The 19,874-nt window shown below is 37.5% G+C and overlaps 2 protein-coding genes across 3 annotated transcripts in view; both read right to left on the bottom strand.

Annotated features, from left to right (window-relative positions):
• Positions 1–3,881, bottom strand: part of LOC107693555 (PHD finger protein 20-like) — a 26,993-nt gene extending 23,112 nt beyond the window's left edge. For both annotated transcript variants that reach the window (XM_016492996.1, XM_016492995.1), the window contains exon 1: positions 3,771–3,881. The gene's annotated coding sequence lies outside the window, so the exon portion shown is untranslated. The remainder of the gene's footprint in view (positions 1–3,770) is intronic.
• A 3,535-nt stretch (positions 3,882–7,416) lies between these two features.
• Positions 7,417–19,874, bottom strand: part of LOC107693558 (rho GTPase-activating protein 39-like) — a 71,998-nt gene continuing 59,540 nt past the window's right edge. The window contains exons 6-10 of the mRNA XM_016493003.1: positions 14,872–14,945; positions 12,209–12,408; positions 11,546–11,637; positions 10,022–10,191; positions 7,417–9,934 (exon numbers count right to left, since the gene is read on the bottom strand). Of these exons, the coding sequence (XP_016348489.1) occupies positions 9,740–9,934; positions 10,022–10,191; positions 11,546–11,637; positions 12,209–12,408; positions 14,872–14,945 (731 nt within the window). The 3' untranslated portion in view covers positions 7,417–9,739. The remainder of the gene's footprint in view (positions 9,935–10,021; positions 10,192–11,545; positions 11,638–12,208; positions 12,409–14,871; positions 14,946–19,874) is intronic.

The raw sequence follows: 19,874 nt of genomic DNA on the forward strand, positions 1-19,874 counted from the left end.
CGTCTCTGGCCTGTGTTAACGGGCGTTTACAGACTTAATATTTTCACATAAATTACATTTTGGAAAACTATTGCATTGCAACGCAGTTTGTGCAAGTCCAGAACAGAGATGAGTTGTTTGCAATAAGACAAAAAACGGCCGGTTGCCGATGGCGTAAGTTCCAAGGGAAGCTCCTTAAGTTCATCCATCATACACACACGTGACTGACCGCTCGCTCGCACCAACAGGAGGAGGAGGGTCGTGTTACTCTCTACACTGCACTCAACCTGAGGGATTCCTACACTTTCAGTCTTTGAGGAGACATGAAAAACAGCGCATACCGCAGGAACGGTATAACGGAAAATATTAGCGGTTTTGAAACCGTGAAAAGTTTCAGATCGCGGTATACCGTGAAACTGGTAATCGGCCCATGTCTAATTTCCACGATGCAGAAAACATGGACGGAATCGCGGAATCCAGTAATAAAAATGGAATTTACTGTATAACGTGGAATTTCATGGAATTTGTCTTATTTTTGATGAATAAATAAAAATCAGGTCAGTACATATATATATAGACTGTTTCTGTGAATATTAAACTGCAAAAAGACTTATTTAAATATGAATGTCCTGCATGTTCATTTGATTACCAGAAAATACACAACACAGAATTTGTGAAAAAAAATATTATTAATTATTATTATTTATTCATTTTAGATTAGTGATTGACCGATATTGATATTTTATAACCGATACCAATTATTTGCATGTTTGTGGTTAAATACCCTGCCTCCACTACATAGGCCTATGTTTATCACATCATTATGAGTGTTTGATCACCAAATTTGCATTATCATTGCAAAAAATGTGTATATGTATATATATTCTGTTTATGTAGGCTATATACTGTATTCTATATATATATAGTACCAGTCAAAAGTTTGGACACGAATGGGAAGTGTGTCCAAACTTTTGACTATACTGTACTATGATATAGCCTACACATAAAGAATATCGGCCGATATATCGGTATGTCTTTTTTTTACTCCCTAATATCGGTATCGGCCCCCAAAAAACCCATTTCAGTCGGTCATTAATAATAAAATAGTTTTATTAATATTTTGTCAGATAAACCACATGTAGAGGCTGTGCTTGCTTTGGTTTTAAAAAATAAACATTGTCATCCATAAGAATATCATCAGATCAGATGTGCAGGGGGAAACCAGACATTTAGTTTACAGCAATTAATAGTTTCATAACACAGTTTGCCCATCTCAGCAGACGAGGTTAACAGTGCATTTTATAACAATTAAAATGCATTAAGTAATATTACAGAACGAAATGAGGGAGAGGAAGTGATGACATAATTCTCATTTTTGTGGGTCCCTTTAAGCACTTTTTTCCAAGGCTGGTAGAGTGAGGAAAACCATTAAAATGTGAATAATTTTGCCAGTCTGAAGAGTGGAAAAAGCAAAGGAAACTTGAAGAATCACAGATCCCTTCTTAAATCAAATAGGAAAGACTGACATCATTCACACTAAAATCCACTGCTCTTACTTCATCATTAACCCTCTGGTATGGTTCGGTCATTTTAGACCGGAAGAAAAAAATGTTTTGAAATGTTAAAAGTCGCTACTTCATCGGAATAGTATGAAACTCGCTGACTTTTATGGCAGTCACTATGTGACAACAAAATAAAATAAAATAAAATAGTGGACTCGAAAAAGCTAAATGGTCGTAAAAAAAAAAAAATAGTCACACTTGTGTTGTTGGAAATGAATGGGAAATACACAAATTACGAAAATACAGATAATTTTTTGTGTGTACAATCTACAAAACATTCACGATGCAGAAAAAAGTGCACAGCAATGAAGGGGTGACACTCTAGTCTAAAATATCAAGAGTGCAAAACAGACACACCCACCCCACCCCCACAGACACATATATATGAACTAGTGTGACTGTAACACAAAGCATGTTCTTGCAAATATGTGAAAATCAATCATTTAGCCACAATGCAGTAAAAACACAGACGCCAAGGAAGGGGTGACACTCAAACTTCAAAAGTACAAAACAGACACACACACACTCAAACATACACACACACATACACACAGACACACACACATACACACAGACACACACAACACACTATTATACACACACAAATGAACTGGTGTGGCTGTAACAATATGGCAAAATTTAACCAGAAGACTCAAATAAGAGGATGAAATCAGATTGATTAACCGCTGATAAAGCATTCCTGTTTATATTTGTTACATTTATGTTGAACTTTGATGTTATGTGTAATAAAATGTCTTTCTTTGTGTTCAGCTTTGACTTTAGTAAAATTAATACAATGTCTAAAAACAACTAGATACTTTTATATGGAGCTCTATAGGAACCTAGTGGCTAAACCACGGGATTTCAGATGTTTTTCTTTTTTTACTCCCACCAGATGGAACTACTCTGCCTTCAAAAATTGTATTTTAAAGGCATTGTCTCTATTTTAACATGAAATACTGCCATAACTGAAAAGTAATAGAAAAATATTAGAAAAAAATTGTTTTGGTATTATTTTCAATGGGAAGAACGTATCATAATTATTGCATAAATATAAAACAGTACCATGAAATTCTCTCAAAATACAAAACAAAAAAGAACAAATATTATCGAAAATATATATTACATTGATTTCACTGAAAATAATAATAATTAAAAAAAAAAGTTTAATTTCAGGTGTCCGGTCACTTTTGCCCGTAAACAACACAAGTCTTCACACGCGTCGCTGAAGTTTCATAACGGACTCCGGCGCGTGCGTCACGTTCAGGCGGATAGACACGTTCCTGCAGGGCGCATACATTTTCAGTACGTCATAATCGCGGGAAACCGGCACATTTGGTTAAATCGCTGCATTCACAAACCCCACGGCTCTCCCGCTTAACGGTCACGCATTTCAACAGGCGCGTGACGCAAATGGCGCGCAATTCGTTTCCTCCTCGTTGTTTACATGGTCAGGCCAGCGGCTCATTTCTACAAGCCGCAATCAGCACAACCAACGGCAGCGACTGAAGAGAAACGTGTTTTTGGTAGAAGGAGGAAAATATCAACGAACTCAGGCGCTTGACGTCTCCTCCACTTCACATGCGAAGAAAACGTGGGTGCAACGTCGTCCGCGAACTTGACGCTCACCGCTGTGTTTAGTTGAAGACAGCAGGCGAACAAACCGCTATGCGATGCTACCTGCACTTCACAACGACGAGCCAGGCCCTCAAAATAAAGTTTACGTAATTTGCTTGGCATCTTAAATGGCTGTTTTGACATTGCATTGTTCAGTCGCCGACAACGATGCGCAACAACAGCAAACCTTTTGATTGGGTGAGAGCCCTGACTGACGCGAGCTCCAGCGTTCTGATTGGACCGCGCACCTGTCAGTCAAACTCTGACGCCCAGCGGCCTCCGCTCGGCCTACTCCTTGCTGCATGGGACTACCGTAATTACGAGGCGAACAAAAGTCTCCCAGCTATTTAAGAAGCCCAAACGCGCATTTATCGCGGTCTACTTAAAGAGCAAGACCGCAGCTGTTGACACTTTCCACGAATGCACTATTTGACTAAATCACTTCCATGCGTCCCATTAGCATCAAACAGGGGGAACACATGCATGGAGGCAAGTTTCGTTTTAACAGAACAACAACATCACATAAAAATGACACATTTCACAATTACAACAAATAAAACGTCCAAGACAGCTACTTATTATTTTGCAATACATAATCACAGCGCCGTTTACCTTTAACGCTGATAAATGTACTCCGGCAGCGAAGAAAGCAAGTCCACACGCGTGAAGACCGCTTGAAGCCGCATGCTTTGAGAGCGCAGCGCGGCGCATCCACGCAGTTTGTTTTCTTCTGCGCGAGCAGCGGCCGGCGTCCGCGAGGTGGAGTCTGTCTGCGCATGCGCGCACGGAAGCTCGCCGCTCCTCATTTGATGGAGATTTGTTTGCGTATTCATCACGTTTTTCATCAAAAGGCGACGGGATAGTTTAGGCCTGCAGTACAGAAGCCGTATTCTTGTAGGTTATGTGCAGTTTTGTCGCTTGTTCTGTGAAGATGACAAGACAGAGGCAGGTGTCTTCCCTTCCCTTTAATAATGCCATTCATTTGTACTCTAATCCCGAGACAACATTGATTATTAATTATAGTGTAAGAAATACAAGAGACTAACATATTTACAGTGTTTGGGAGTAACTAGTTACATGTAACGGAGTTACGTAATTACACAATAAATGTAACTTAACAGTTACTGAGAAAAAATGTGTAATTACAGTTACTTATGAAAATGTTAAAGATTACAAAGGGGGTTACAGCTGAATATTTTCACACACACCCACATACAGATTTAATTGATTTCTTTCCCAAATTGCATTGACTACTCTAAAATATGAGACACCAATGGAGTTTAGGACACAGAATAGGAAACGTTTATATGATAACTGTTTTATTTATTTGGGTTTATGTGTATGTTTTTTTTTTTTAGATTAACTGCTAGATGCCTGTGTTTCCTGTCATAGCTATGCAAAGATTTGATTTCAAAAACAGTATCATAGCTATTAAACTAGATCTTGTTATGATTTCAAGCTGTATTTAACCTCAGCACGATCTCAAAGTAAAACATGGTGCTAAAGTCTGATTTTGTGGTGGCTGTGCTTTCAAATCAAGTGCTGAAGAATTCTGACAGTAATCAGTCGTGAGTGCTACTGTAAGATTCAACCTGCCTGCTTTAAATGTTTCAAAATGATTTACAGTTGAAAACATTCGTTCGAAATTTAGAAATGTAATCAAAAAGTAATCAAATGTAATCAGTTACATTGCTTTAATAAAGTAAGTGAAATAGTTACACTACTTATTACATTTTAAATAGGGTAACTTGTAATCTGTAACCGGTTACATTTCCAAAGTAACCTTCTCAACACTGTGTATTTATGCCTTATTTTATTTACACCCCAAATTATCTTGGTCACAGTGTATAGATCAATAGCAATGAACAACAATCTAGTTTAAAATGCATATCCTCCTGAGAACCATAAAACAAGTTTTGTGAATTTTGTTGTTTATTATGTCATTACACTGGTTGTTGGAGCATAAGAAACAAATGGAGATTTTTTTTTCTTTGTTTTAAATGATATTTTATTCATATTTTATTCTACGTCCTTTGTAGAGGATGCCAGGACTAAGTTACTAAAAAAAAAAAAAATAGGCATGAAAAGGCATGTATATGCAAAAACAATGCTTTCTTTTTTTCATTCACCAATCGGTTTTTAGGTTTCAGGCTGTTTTTAACCAAACTTTGTACAAAGATGATTCTTAATGAAAGATATAACAGATTGATTTGATATACTATTTTACTTTGTGTAATATGTGTGTAAAATGTCCATAAATTGCTATTCTCATTCTATACAATGTGTCTATAGATCGCATCTAATTTGCAGATTAGGCCTAATGTGTTCTTGGGGAAACCCATAATGAAAATGAAATAATGGGAGTAATAACGTGGCAACATTTTCATAAGAATATCTCATATTTCATAGGAATATTGATCTATAATGTCTTGATGTGTTTCCCCAAAATGCCTGATTAACATGCCGTTTGTCCTGGTGTCCTCTACAGAAGACGTGTATGAAAATTATGCCCCGTTTCGTAATAAAAAGTCAAACAAACCCCATAACATTATTCTGAGATGTTGTCTTTTTTACGACAAACAATTTGAAAATTAGTCCGATTTAAATGATAATTACAAAACTTTTTCATACTTTCCTAAGAGTGCTAAATTTGATCATTCTGTCAGTATCAGTCATATTTAAAGACCAAAGAGAAGGTGTGTTTATGATCAAACCGCCAAACATTTGATATCTCTAAAAAGCCCTGAATGTGCTCTGTACAGGACATCCAGACTTAAAACTGTGGCATGTAGGGTCTCAGAGAAATTCACTAAAATACAATATCCTCTACAGAGGACAGAAGTCTGTGCCTGGGTCCCAGGAGGCTATGCATAGAAAAGTAGAAATGCATTTTTGTATTTAGTTTGTTTCATATGTTTTGGAAAAACGTTGATACAGTTACACTGTATGCGTGGGGTAAGTTGTCACAATGTCACTTGCCAATAAACAGTCTAGGCATTTCAGTAAAATATGTAGTGGGAAATAATTATTTTAATTTAAGACTGTTTGAAAACAACATACAACGTTTTAAACGTTCACGGTACTTTGATGTTGGTTAATGATGATATGATATGCAGGTAAACAAATATTAAACGCTTTATCTAAATAATCTGTTATTGGCCACTGTTGCTTGTAAACCATCAGTGTTGGGGAGTAACTAGTTACATGTAACGGCGTTACGTAATTTAATTACAAAATAAAAGTATTTCCCAACACTGTAAACCATCGGTGGACTGAATAGAGCATTTCTTCAAAGCCATCAGTAGCTGAAGCTTTTGCTATGGTGTGATACTGCATTTACAGCAGGTGTTAGTATAAGATACCTGCCACATCCACACAATATGCAGTCACAGTCAACCTTAAATTCAGAAATGTATATGTTCAGTATGCGTTCTCAAATTAATGTCTGTATGATTTTGTTGCTTCTTTTTCGTGTTTCTTTAATAGTCCTGGACACAAAACATTTGATGACTTGATTGCACAATCAAACTGACATGGAAGCAGCATGGAGAATGCATGACACACTTCATACATGATTATGATTTGACTACCCAAACTGAGCAAAGACAAGGACCGACAGGTAAGAGCTGACAAAGACACAAGACAATGAATGAACAGCATTGCTCTTTGACTGATCAATACCCCGGAAACACCATCCCTATAGAAAACGAGTATAAATGTGCAGATCTCAAGATTTTATTTTTTGAAACTTGGTTATACATGTGGCCATAGTTCATTTTTGTTTGAGATTTGGTATTGTTTTCAGAATATGACAGAAGTTTGCATTACTTTAGTTCACATCTAGTGTAACAGCACTGACTTTGCCACAAGAGGCCAGTAAAGCTCAAAGTAGCTTTTCCAATTCTGTACCTTTGTCTAAGAAGTTTATAGATGCTCTCACACGTATGTATTATTAATCAAATCTAATCTAAAATAATTCTCTCTCTCGCTCTCTTTTTACAATAAAGTGACATTGTATGATATAAAACTAGTGCATATTTTTATTATACCTCAAACTAAGCAGATGAGCCAATCATTGCATTCAATTTGTGCTAAACTGAAGAAATGTATGATATGAAAAAAAAAATACATAATGGCATAGAATTCTGTAGGACTGAGCTTATTGCATTTAAGCACCTGGCAAACTCTTGCTCTGTGCATATTGTGTGTGGAAAGGCCGAGACAAATCAAGGAAGTGAAACTCACAACCACTTTTGCACAATTATACAAATTTACAAATTTTATTTCAGAGTTCTTGATGAAACTATGCAAATTTAAACACACATCCATAATTCACTGCTGTCTCCTCACACGCACCCTCACACAGAGAACAAAATAAGACAAAATCATTTACAGTAAGAGTGCAGCAGGAGTATCAGTCTGCAGAGATGATACAGACCCACTAAGGGAAAGGAACTGAGGGGGAAGTGCAACAAGGAAGGGGCTCACTTACTTTCACCATTGAGCGTTATAAACACAACGATCAGTCAGATGAGAGGTCTATATACAAAAGCACAGGCAGAGCTGTTGGGGGATCCCACATTATATCAATAGGAAATGTGATTGTCTGAAAATCAGAGATGAATCAAGGAAGTTCAGTTTTGAGTAAAGGATCACAAACGGACTGCAATTTCCACATGTTCAGATGCTACCAGTGTTGATGTGAAGGCCTGTAACAGTCTTCTAAATGCTTTCATACAAGTGCACACTGCATTCTCAGCTTTGCCACGAGGGGCACTATAGCCAACATCAGCATAAACTGTATTCTTCTGTGGTCAGTTGACTCAGTCAGGGAAACAGCTGTCATTGCAGTAGGTTTGAAGAGGATCTGAGCACAGATCTGAAGGTAACCCGTGTCCAAGATGATATGAGAGTACTGCCATTTGCCACCATGCAGTGGTGTCCAAAACCATAGTGGACATTAAGAGTGCTCTCATTCTCAATCCCATAATGCACTGTAACAACAAGCGTACGACCAATGTACACTCAATGGCTAACCACTAGTAAATACCCATTCACTGTAAGTGTTGCGCCAAGTGAATTCATGCACCAAATGGCGTCCGCTTCCAGCTCACTAGTATTCAATCACTTCTTCAAGTGGACTATATTAGTGGACTAATTTAGGAAGTAGTGAATGAGGGTAGAGGGTTATATAAAGGATATATATATCTCCACTTTGAGTAAATTCAGTAAGCCCACAGTAATGCAAAAATCCTCGTCAAGTATTTTCCTATATCCCAAAATAATGCAGCGACAACTATATGCAAGTCATTTGTAGATTGATTCCCCTGAAAAATGTAAACACCTTGTTTAAACATTTAGACTACTAGCCTGACATGGAAACAGCTCAACCAATGGCGTGAGTTTGGGGCGGAGCTGTTTGTATATTTGACCAATGACATATGGGAGAGGTGTTTCAGGAAAAATAACTGTTTAAAAAAACAGTCATTACTTTTTTGTAATTGCTTTTTGGTAATGTTAGTGGCACAGAAACACTTGTACAACAAGACCGCATGCATGTCTTGGTGTGTTTTTGCATTTGCATACTAAGTATATGTAGAGTATGGTTCTGGCCTAAGTCTCTTCTGAAACTGTTTATTCAGCCTGGGCAAATCTGAGCGTAACATTCTTGGCCATCCACTGATTTTGGAGCTGCTGGATCAACTGAAACCTAGTCAACTTTCAGTGGGCCAGTGAGCAGTAGCTATCTTGGGAGAGGAACAGTTCCTGGTTCAGTTTTCTACAGTTTAGTTCTGCATAATCATCTTTGATGTAGCCAAACCACATCTGGAGTTGTAATTTTCTATTTCTAAGTGGGACGACTGGGAAAAGTACTGTGAGGGACAGATTGAAAATTGCTTGTGGTACCAGTTCAGTTGGAGTCAGAAACATGGAGGGTGTGTTTATGTACATGGGCACTTGTGCATCTTATACATCAGCGATCATTCTGATGTAAGGCACCAGACCTCAAGCTTTGACCACCATGCTAAGTATTTCAGAGCTGTCTTTGTGGTCCACAGCTCTGCAATATTAATTCACCTTTTCTTTCTTACGCTCAGCCTTGCATACAAAACTGAAGCCAGTAATTCTCCCCGCACTCATACTTGAGCATTAAATAATCAGAACACCATATTAAATGAAGGAAAAACGCTGCAGGTCATATTGCATGTGTGTTATTACGATTATGATCATCCAAAGGATGTATTTCCCTGCTAATCAATATAAAAAACAGAAGAAATAACAAACCCAAAAAGACAAACGTCAAGCATTTGTTTTGTTGTGGAATCAAATCGAGTCAATTGATTCAGTTCAAATAATGTCTGGCTTCAAGAAGAGTCCTAAGAGTCAAGTTCAGGATGATTCACATTGAGCCAAAGCTGGATTAGTTGAGAGAGACATTGTCCGAACTAATAATATGATGCTTAAAGATGATTCTCTGAGCGGAAGAACATCCTGATTCCCTTCATCTCCTGGATGATTCACTCAAATGACTCTGATTCAGTTCGGAGCTATGCCGCAAAATAACGAATAAACCGCGACTCTCAGATTAAGCCCTTGATGAAGCTGGTGTCCAAGTGAACGATGAGTATGCGGAGGAAGGACATCTCTTTCCGCGTGTTCTCAAAGATGATTCGAGGATCATCGGACTGACAGCGCAGGCAGTTTGGAGCCATGACCATCGCCAAATTATTCACATCCATCTTAGTCCTACTCACATTCACCGGCTGAGCAAAGACCTGGCATGAGAGAAAGACACAGCACTGAATTAAGTGTTGTCATTGTGTATAACAGCGCAGGGTTGTGTTCACATGGCAGGGCATTACCTGTAAGAAGTTGATGAAGTAGCAGAGCACGAGTCTGTTGAGCTGTGGGAGCGACTGAACCACACTGATGGCTGCATCAGGATCTTCATAGTGACTGATGCACTGCTTATAGAAGCTCTGAGGAATCACAGGCTCCTCCAGCTCTCTGTACCACAACTTCAACAGAGACGCTGACACAGAGAAACAGAGAGAGGCGTTACATCCCTGTGCTGCATTATTCAGCAATATCACACAAAGATATGCACTTCTTATAGTGGAAAGATCTTTAACGACCCTATGAAATGGTTTGATGAACAATTTATTTTTCTAGTTCTTTTAGAAACATTGTTGGAGCAACAAATCAACAAACTTGTCAACTGTATTTAAATTACAAAGCAAAACCCTAAATTGCTACTTGTTATTAATAATCAGTGACAGGTGTAATTAGTGTGAGTGGATTGTTTTCATTCTAGAGAGTATTTGAAAAATGTGTTTTCCACTGAAGAGAAAGACTAAATGACTGATGCACTGCTTATAGAAGCTCTGAGGAATCACTGGCTCCTCCAGCTCTCTGTACCACAACTTCAACAGAGACGCTGACACAGAGAAACAGAGAGAGGCGTTACATCCCTGTGCTGCATTATTCAGCAATATCACACAAAGATATGCACTTCTTATAGTGGAAAGATCTTTAACGACCCTATGAAATGGTTTGATGAACAATTTATTTTTCTAGTTCTTTTAGAAACATTGTTGGAGCAACAAATCAACAAACTTGTCAACTGTATTTAAATTACAAAGCAAAACCCTAAATTGCTACTTGTTATTAATAATCAGTGACAGGTGTAATTAGTGTGAGTGGATTGTTTTCATTCTAGAGAGTATTTGAAAAATGTGTTTTCCACTGAAGAGAAAGACTAAATATTTAATGCATACTGTATATCTGCTATAATTCATTTCATCAACTTTTATCAGTACAATAGATACTAAAAAGCTAACAGGCAAGGACAAAACAGACAATATTTTTTTGTATGCTGAAAATTTGTGGAAAGACATATTTTCAGTATTTTGTAGACTGAACAATTATCTCCCGGCTACAACAATCAACAGAAACTAAAAATGTAAAACTAACTAGACTAGTTAAATTGTTAAATTAATTATTATTACTATTATATTAATATGTTAATACATATTATTAACATTATATTAAAAATCTAAATTAAAATGCTACAAAAAAGTGGTAAACTGTAATTTTTCCATGTCAATAATAATGGTTTTTAATATTTAAAAAAACTTTTGGAATCACAAAATGCATTTAATAGAGCAATAACCCTGGTTTCTGCTAATAAAAAGCTCGAAAACAAACATAACTACAGCAGAAATACAGAATATATCATAGCCTATATATTGGGGGATACAGTGTTGGACAAAGGGGGCCTTCAAATCAAGAAGGTTGAAAACCTCTAATCTTAAGGTCTCACAGACGCTCACTTTCTCCACGTCAGTGCTGTTTGAGACATAAATGTGAATGTTTGATCTTCTCACCAGGGACATTGGGATCAGAGAGGCTGTCTGGAAGTTTCCACTGGTCCACCTGTAGCTTGAGCGCATTCACCTCATCAATATCCCCCGGTACTCTGCAGGATGAAGACAACAGCTTCAGCCAAGACTGCTTATGATGCACATATTCTGTTTCTGAATGCTGTTTACCTCATTTAATTCTCAGAAGTGTTTGGACACTTCAATAGCACTGAGGCCGTCCTAAATACTGCCCTCAGCCCTTGTGCTCCACACTTTGGCTACACTGTATAGCAATGAAGGGGCCTACTGAATCATAAAATGACAAATGGAACACCCTAAAATCTTGAGGACCATATGGACATGCACAAACCATGTGGGACCAGGCTAGGAATCGTGTGCTGGATCACTTGACCACAAGGTGGAGCCAATGTGACAGGCTTAAGATGGCCCGATGAGCCGACATGCACAGGATTTAAAGAAAACATGTCCCTGTTACATGTATTTTCATGGATGAAGAGGGATGTTGTAAAAACTGATGAAGAAGGGATGAGAAAGTAAAATCTTTATACTTCAGGATGGCCATGTAGTTTAGCAATTAGAAAGTCTGAATAACATTATAATTTGCTATATATGAAACACGTAACACCATGATAAGCCCTCTTTCCTGTTTCTCTGTCTATGTCCCACCTGAAGATGCCCTCCGTCTGGGCTCCACCCAGGGCCAGTACATACTGAGAGAGCTGCACCTGCACCCAGGGCAGTTTCCTCTCGGGGAAGAGCTCACTCTGCCTCTCCATGATCTCCTCCAGAGCGCTGCCGAACATAGACGGGGTCACGATGGCGTTCCGACTGTGATCAGTCTCCTCCAGAGTGGGCTTCTTCAGACCCTACAGACAGAACAAGGGACATAGTACATACTTTGTCATTGCAATTTGAACAAAAGAAATAATAAAATGTAGTGATATCGAATTATATAGACTCTATGAACAATATAACTGTTATCAGTTCACTACTAAGTTTGGGGTTGGTAAGATTATTTAAATGTTTTTGAAAGAAGCCTCTTAAGGCTGCATTTATTTGATCAAAATACAGTAAAAACAGTAATATTGAGAAATACTGTTACAAATTTAAAATAACTCTTTTCTAATTTAATCAAATGCAATTTATTCCTGTGATCAAAGCTGAATTTTCAGCATTATTACTCCAGTCTTCAGTGTCACATGATCCTCCAGAAATCATTCTAATGTGCTGATTTAGTGCTCAAGAAACATTTCTGATTATCATTGTTGAAAACAGTTGTGCTGCTTAATATTTTTGTGTAAACCATGATACTTTTTATTTTCAGGATTATTTAATGAACAAAGTTTAAAGGAACAGCATTTATTTGAAATATATACATTTTTGTAACAATGCAAGTCTTTTTAGTCACTTTTCATCAAATTAATGCATCCTTGCTGAATAAAAAGGTATTAATTTATAAAAAAAAAAAAAAACTTGAACTTTAGTGTAGATTTTTTTTTGTAATTTTAGTATCAGCCCAATGTTGTATATTTAATTGCAACTTTTATTTTTACACTTAAATCACATTTGCTGTCATTCACCTAAAGCTAATCACTCATTAATAATTTATTAACACTCTTAAATGTAATTTTTGTAAATCTCAAAATGAATATCCATTTTTCATGCATTATAAATGTTATGATGCCTAAATTCACTTGTAGCACTTAACACAAATGATTTTCATTTTTAAAGTATTATGTATTATTTATTCAGACAAAATAGTATATTATTTTAATATCGGGTATTTATCAGTTATCTGAGTATCAATGAAATTATCAGCTTTTTGGCTTTGACCAGAATGTTAATATCAGTGCATCCAAACTACTTTTCTAGTGTTTTTGTGGAACTTTTATGCTATTTTTGGAACTTGACGGTCTGTGCTCATTATATGCATCCTTTGCATGGAAAAGAAAGAAAGAAAAACATGAGGATGAATGATGACAGAATCCTCATTTTTATCTGAACTACTCCAGCACAAAACCATCCACTGACACATGAAACATCTGTTGATCTGACTGTGTTTCCCTCGTAACTATGTGGAGCAGACGGACACCATCTCAGCTGTAACACAATATGGAAGATCAGCGCTGAGCAGGATAACACATAGCTGTGTGGTGCAGAGGTAAAAATAGCCCACCCAGTAAAAACGCTGGAGACAGAGGTGGGATGGCTGATTACAGGGTGGGACTGGTGAAAGGACAAATAGGGAGGGAAACAGCTTCTTCTAGTGCCAGTGCTGTTACCAGTGAAGCATGTGTGCATGGACAAGACTTACAGAGGGGCCTGAGGAGTCGTTGTAACCTTTTCTTCTTAGTTTGGGTTAGTGGATTAGTAATTCTCATGGTGTGCTCTTAAAGGCCGGGTGCTGTGATTGCTCACAGATGTGACCAATTTTAGACCATATACTGCTTCTTTTGACCATTCGGAGGCTCCTGGGTACAATCTAACAGCAGTGCTGGCATCTATAAATAAACAATACTCCCAGGAAAAACTGTTTTTAATTACATTTGACATCACATGATGGAATCGTCCAATTTCTACGTGTCTGGTTAAACCAGGTCACTGAGCACGTTTAGAGTTGATGCTGCGATCGAGAACTGATGAAGAACCATAGCCTGCCTTTTAAAATGAAACACAGCTGGATTCAGATCAGAGCTGAGGGGTTATGTGTGTTTATCAGAGTTAACATTTTGACGATATGATAAACTAATAATTATTTTCACGTTATAGCCGATTGAATGTCTGATATTAAAGTGATAGTTCACCCAAAAATGATTATTTACTCACCCTCAAGTCGTTCCAAGTCTGTATGAGTTTCTTTCTTCTGTTGAACATTAAAGAAGATATTTTGAAGAATGTGTGTAACCAACCAACTGCTGACTAAAATGCTGTGGGAGCCAACATTCTTCAAAATATCTTTTATGTTGAATAGAAGAAAAGAAACTCATACAGGTTTGCAATGACATAAGGGTAAGTAAACGATGACAGGATTTGATGAACTATCCCTTTAAAATATATTGTCTAAATAAATAAAATAAACATTAAAACTAAAATCGATCATTTTAAATGCTACAAGTTATTATAATGTACAGTATGAAAAATGGATATTAATTTGGAGATTAGCTAAAGATTACTTTTAAAAGAGTTATTAGTAATTATCTGTGTCTTTGGATATTTACTGTAAGTGGAAGTTACCAGTAATCTAAAAATAAGGAAATGAGCAGTACAATTAAATAAATCCAACATCTGCTGACATCAATTTTTCCATTAAAAAAAACAATAACTCTTACCTTCTTGCCCCCAGTAATGGCCACTTTTTGCAGCTTACGGTAGCAGTACTTTGCGTAAGTGCTGATGGGAAGACCTGTCAAAGACAATTAATATGCAATATTACTGACCACTGACAGAACTCTGAAAGGAAATGACATAATTGACCACTGAGTGACCCAATGCAAGTTTTTTTCTGGTCAAATTTGCAATTCACAGGCCTTAAGGAGAAACACAGTTTGGCTAATGAAAGAGCCTTGTGACTTGTATCAAAGTCCTAAGCATAAAATTCTTTCCTAAAAGATTTATAAATAAAGAAGTCTTTAGAAACAAAGCCAATCATTTCCCACAGTTTCAGAGTTCATGTTATGAAAGAGAAAGGCTTTGGGTGGCAGGGGCGTAATATGACTTTGCAGGCATTCAAAGAGTTTTTCTTAAATATGACTGCATTGTTTTTCCATTCACAAAATGGAAATAACACAAACAACAGCATTTGACAGCACGGTCAGAAAAAAATACATTTGAGATGCTCAACCAATCCAGTTGAAAACACAAGATCAAACACAGAAGGTCACACAAAGACCGATGAGGCATAGACCGACAGAGCTTCTTATTTTACTGAAGACCAACTGCAGTGACTCGTATGCATATAAGTGTTTTCCAGCAGCTGAAAACTGAAACCCTCATTCTTACTAAGCATGACTGCTCAACGTCCTGCTGGGAGAATGCTGGAAGTGAACATTTCGAGTGAGATGTGAACATTTCCTCACAGCTACAAGGTGCATGAGGCGTGAAGTTTAACTGTTACAGGAAAAACTGGCTGGAAAGCAGCGTTTAAAGTACTAATGGAACCTGTCATCCATGAAATATCGCTCACACTGATATTAAAAGTGAAAGCGATACTGCTACTAGTGACTCTGGCTAATACGCACTGACCTCTAAGAATTACACTGCAGTGCGAGGCGCTATCTGTTTCATTAAACACACTCGCACAGTGGTTCCCTCCCTTGTTTCTTCTTGGGAACGTGACTCATTCTTTGGCTGAACAACCTTACGTGGCTACGCGGATCTGAAAGAGATTTACAGCGAGCAGGTGACTGAGGTTTGACTGGGCTGAACTGAAGCCTGAGAGACAGTAAGAACAGACACGGAGAGGCTTCAGGGCTCTTCACAGCCATTACTCACACGTTCAGACAAACATCCGGAGGGGAAGAGGGAGTAACAGTTTTATATGGGGAAACATGTTGACGATAAAAATCTAAAAAGACAAAATTCTCAGTCAAACAAGCTCACTATGAAAACAAAAGTAGCATTCCTTCTTTAATTTAGCAGCTGAAATAACTTGAAACAACTAGTGAACTCTATGCAAAGTTCAAAAACCTCACACATTTAACATGTCTGACAAGACATTGTCCAAACCTAAAGCTAAGTTTTCATTATTAACATGATGGATTATGCAGTCAAATGAAATGGGCTTATCTATAAAATGTGCATGGAGAAACGGTCTGAATGTGTCTTGTACTAACGCATCATCAAATATGGAGAAAATATATTCAGTGTAAGTAATATAGCAAATAATTACGAAGAAACGGCAAGTGATGTACTTTTTTTACTAAAAAGCTAGTCCACATGTAGACAAATGAGGTTTCTTTCAGTTAAATGTCTGAAGAAAACCCTCATAAAACAGATAAAGTCGTCAAAGTTTCCCGAAATCAGACTTGACAAGAACAGGAGGGTCTGTATGAGACCGTCTATTGCCATCAGGTACAGTCTGTGAATCACAAAGACGGTAAGATTTATAGCTCTTGTTCTGATGACTCGTGTGTGTATGAAGCTGTAAACTCGTGTTAGACGAGCAGGTCAGATGTTTCACAAGAGTCTGTCTCACTTCTCTGTGACACAGCCTCTATTTTCTAGCTGTTCTATTCTCTACTTTCCCTTTGACGTGGTTATTCTTACATTTCCTGATGTGTGACCCTCTTCCTTCATCTTTTCATCAGTCCTCAGACCTCTATCACTCAGCATTATAGAGGTCGGTTTTGGTAGGTAGGACTAAAATCAGTGAATTTATAACACAGGAATGATACACCGTTCAGAGGTTTGGGGTCTTTATGATTCCTTGAAATGAATAATTTTATTCAGCAAGGATGCATTAAATTAAATGTATCATGATTTATTTCTTGAGCAGCAAATCAGCATATGTGACCCTGGAGCACAAAAGCAGTCTTAAGTCGCTGGGGTATATTTGTAGCAATAGCCAAAAAAACATTGTATGGGTCAAAATTATCGATTTTTCTTTTATGCCAAAAATCATTAGGATATTAAGTAAAGATCATGTTCCATGAAAATATTTTGTAAATTTCCTACTGTAAATATATCAAAACTTAATTTTTGATTAGTAATATGCATTGCTAAGAACTTCATTTGGACAATTTTAAAGGTGATTTTCTCTAAAAGTATTTAGATTTTTTGCACCGTCAGATTCCAGATATTCAAATAGTTGTATCTCCACCAAATAGTGTCCTATCCTAACAAACCATACATCAATGGAAAGCTTATTTATCCAGCTTTCAGATGATGTCTTCAGATGATGTGAGGAATTTCAAAAATTGACCCTTATGACTGGTTTTGTGGTCCAGGGCCACATATTAGAATGATTTCTGAAGGATCATGTGACTCTGAAGACTGGAGTAATGATGCTGAAAATTCAGCTTTGCATCATTTACATTTACATTTAGTCATTTAGCAGACGCTTTTATCCAAAGCGAATAAATCATTATTATTATTAAATCATAAATATTCATCACAGGAATAAATTACATAAAATATATTCCAATAGAAAATAGTTTTTTAATTATAATAATATTTTAACATATCACTGTAATTTCGATAAATTAAATGGAGCCTTGGTGAACATAAGAGACGTCTTTTAAAGCTATTAAAAACTCATACAGACCCTAAACTTTTGAAAGGCAGTATATATATATATATATATATATATATATATATATACAGTGGTGTAGTGGTGCCTGGAGAGGCGGGCGCAATCATCAATCAAATTCAAAGGGAAGCCGGCGCATTCTGACCGCATCACTGTCTTTACTGGGTATGTTTAGGGAATATTTGCATTTATTCACATGCGATTTGATTAGCTAGTCATGGTGGACTGTCATGATTTTGGCTAATGCAGGGCACTACTGAATGATGCGCATCAGAGGGGATTTAGAAGTGGGTATACGCAAAGCCGACTGATAAAGAAGTGGGTATACGCCGTATACCTGCGTATACCCTCCACTACACCACTGTATATATATATATATATATATATATATATACACCCTCTGTTCTTTTACCATCATATCGTACTGTCATTTATTGAGGTTATTCCTCTTTCTTTCATCACGTATCCTCTTGGACTCATTTGTGAATGTGTGCTGCTTCTCATCCTCAGTTAAACACTTTTAGCATCGACCTCTTAAAGATAAAGAATGCCAGTTTGGACACTTCAGCATTTACTGTGAGAAAGGAAATGAGCTGATATGAGGGCTGTTTTGCATACAAATAGTGCCAGTGTTGTAACGGCAGTCCTTTCAGCACATACAGGTTTTTTTCCCCCACAATGCACCTCTACCAGGAGGCAGGAGGAAGCCACACCCCCACAAAACATCCCGAAACAAGAGCGAGAGAGTAAAAGAGCCTTACAAAAAAGAAAAAAAACAAAAACAGTGCCATATCATATAATAAAGTCCACTGAGAGTGTTTATTCTGTTTCAAAAGGGCCTCTGAACTCCAGCCCTTCCCACAATGCCATCTCCTGGGGCACACGGCGCTGGTAGACAGCTGCTGAAGCCCTGCAACGGTAAAGCCACATTCCTTCTGCCGTTCCAGAACATTCCCAGCATCCAGTCAGAGAGCGGGAAGGTGCAGAGGTGTCACATGGAATGCTCCAATCCAGCCAAAACAATGCTTTGGATGACTAAAGTAAACCGGCGGCACGTCAGTCAGCTCATGAGACAAATGAACACTGTTTAGTGATGGCAGTGTGAGACAAGTGAATTTGTTTCCTTTGTATTTTCCATCCACTAGAACCACAACAACATTGCTGACATTTGGCTTCCACATACACGCATGACGCTGGGATTTGAAAAGCCAGTTTTTCTGGCTTAGCTGCAACTCATCACTCGAACAAGCAATGATGCCACCATAAGTCCTCCCACAAATTCTGTAATCTTGACCATGAAGTTCAAAGATCGCGATCTTGTTGATTGTAGGCCAGTTGCACATGAAACCTAGTCTGCTGCAATCCAACGGAAATCAAGGAGTGCATCTGTAATGTGGTAATGCTGTTGTTGCTTTATGCAATTAATGACACTGCAACTCATTGAATGAGATTAATGGAGGATGGATACGGAATTTATGATGTCACAATGACGTATAAAAGTCATGCAGTATAAAATGATGGTTAAGGATCAATGATTATCAACCATGGTGGTTTGAAGATAACATTATACCCTGAATGATTAAAAATGCTTTAAAAATGTTCACTTAAGTGGACACCAGCACCAGAGGGTTCAACACACTTGCTCCCATTTCAGATATGAAATGCAGTCCACTAAATATCGAATGCTGAGTGCTTCTGAACCCCTAACTGAGTTTCACACTGTGATGTATCAGGCAGTGCAACGATTTCATCAAAGTCAGACAGGGTAGTAATAAAATGATGAAGCGGGCTGGATTCAGCCAGCGGCTGCTAAAAGGAAAGTCCTGCGCTAGAGAATCACATGTAAAACAGTTAAAGAACCAAAAAATTAGGGCTGGTGGTTTGTAGGTTCTAACCGCACAAAAGTAGTTTTGTTTTTGGCGGCCTGTTTTAATTTTAGTTTTAGTCTAGTCTTTGTGTGAAGCTGTCATTTTAGTTTTTATTAGTTTTAGTCACGTTCATACTCTTTTTAGTCTAGTCAAGTTTTAGTCAACTAAAAGTCTGAGCATTTTAGTCTTATTTTAGTCAGAATTATCCATGACTATT

This window comes from Sinocyclocheilus anshuiensis, unplaced genomic scaffold, assembly GCF_001515605.1.
Source record: "Sinocyclocheilus anshuiensis isolate Anshui unplaced genomic scaffold, SAMN03320099.WGS_v1.1 scaffold967, whole genome shotgun sequence".
In the NCBI taxonomy this organism is placed as follows: domain Eukaryota; kingdom Metazoa; phylum Chordata; class Actinopteri; order Cypriniformes; family Cyprinidae; genus Sinocyclocheilus; species Sinocyclocheilus anshuiensis.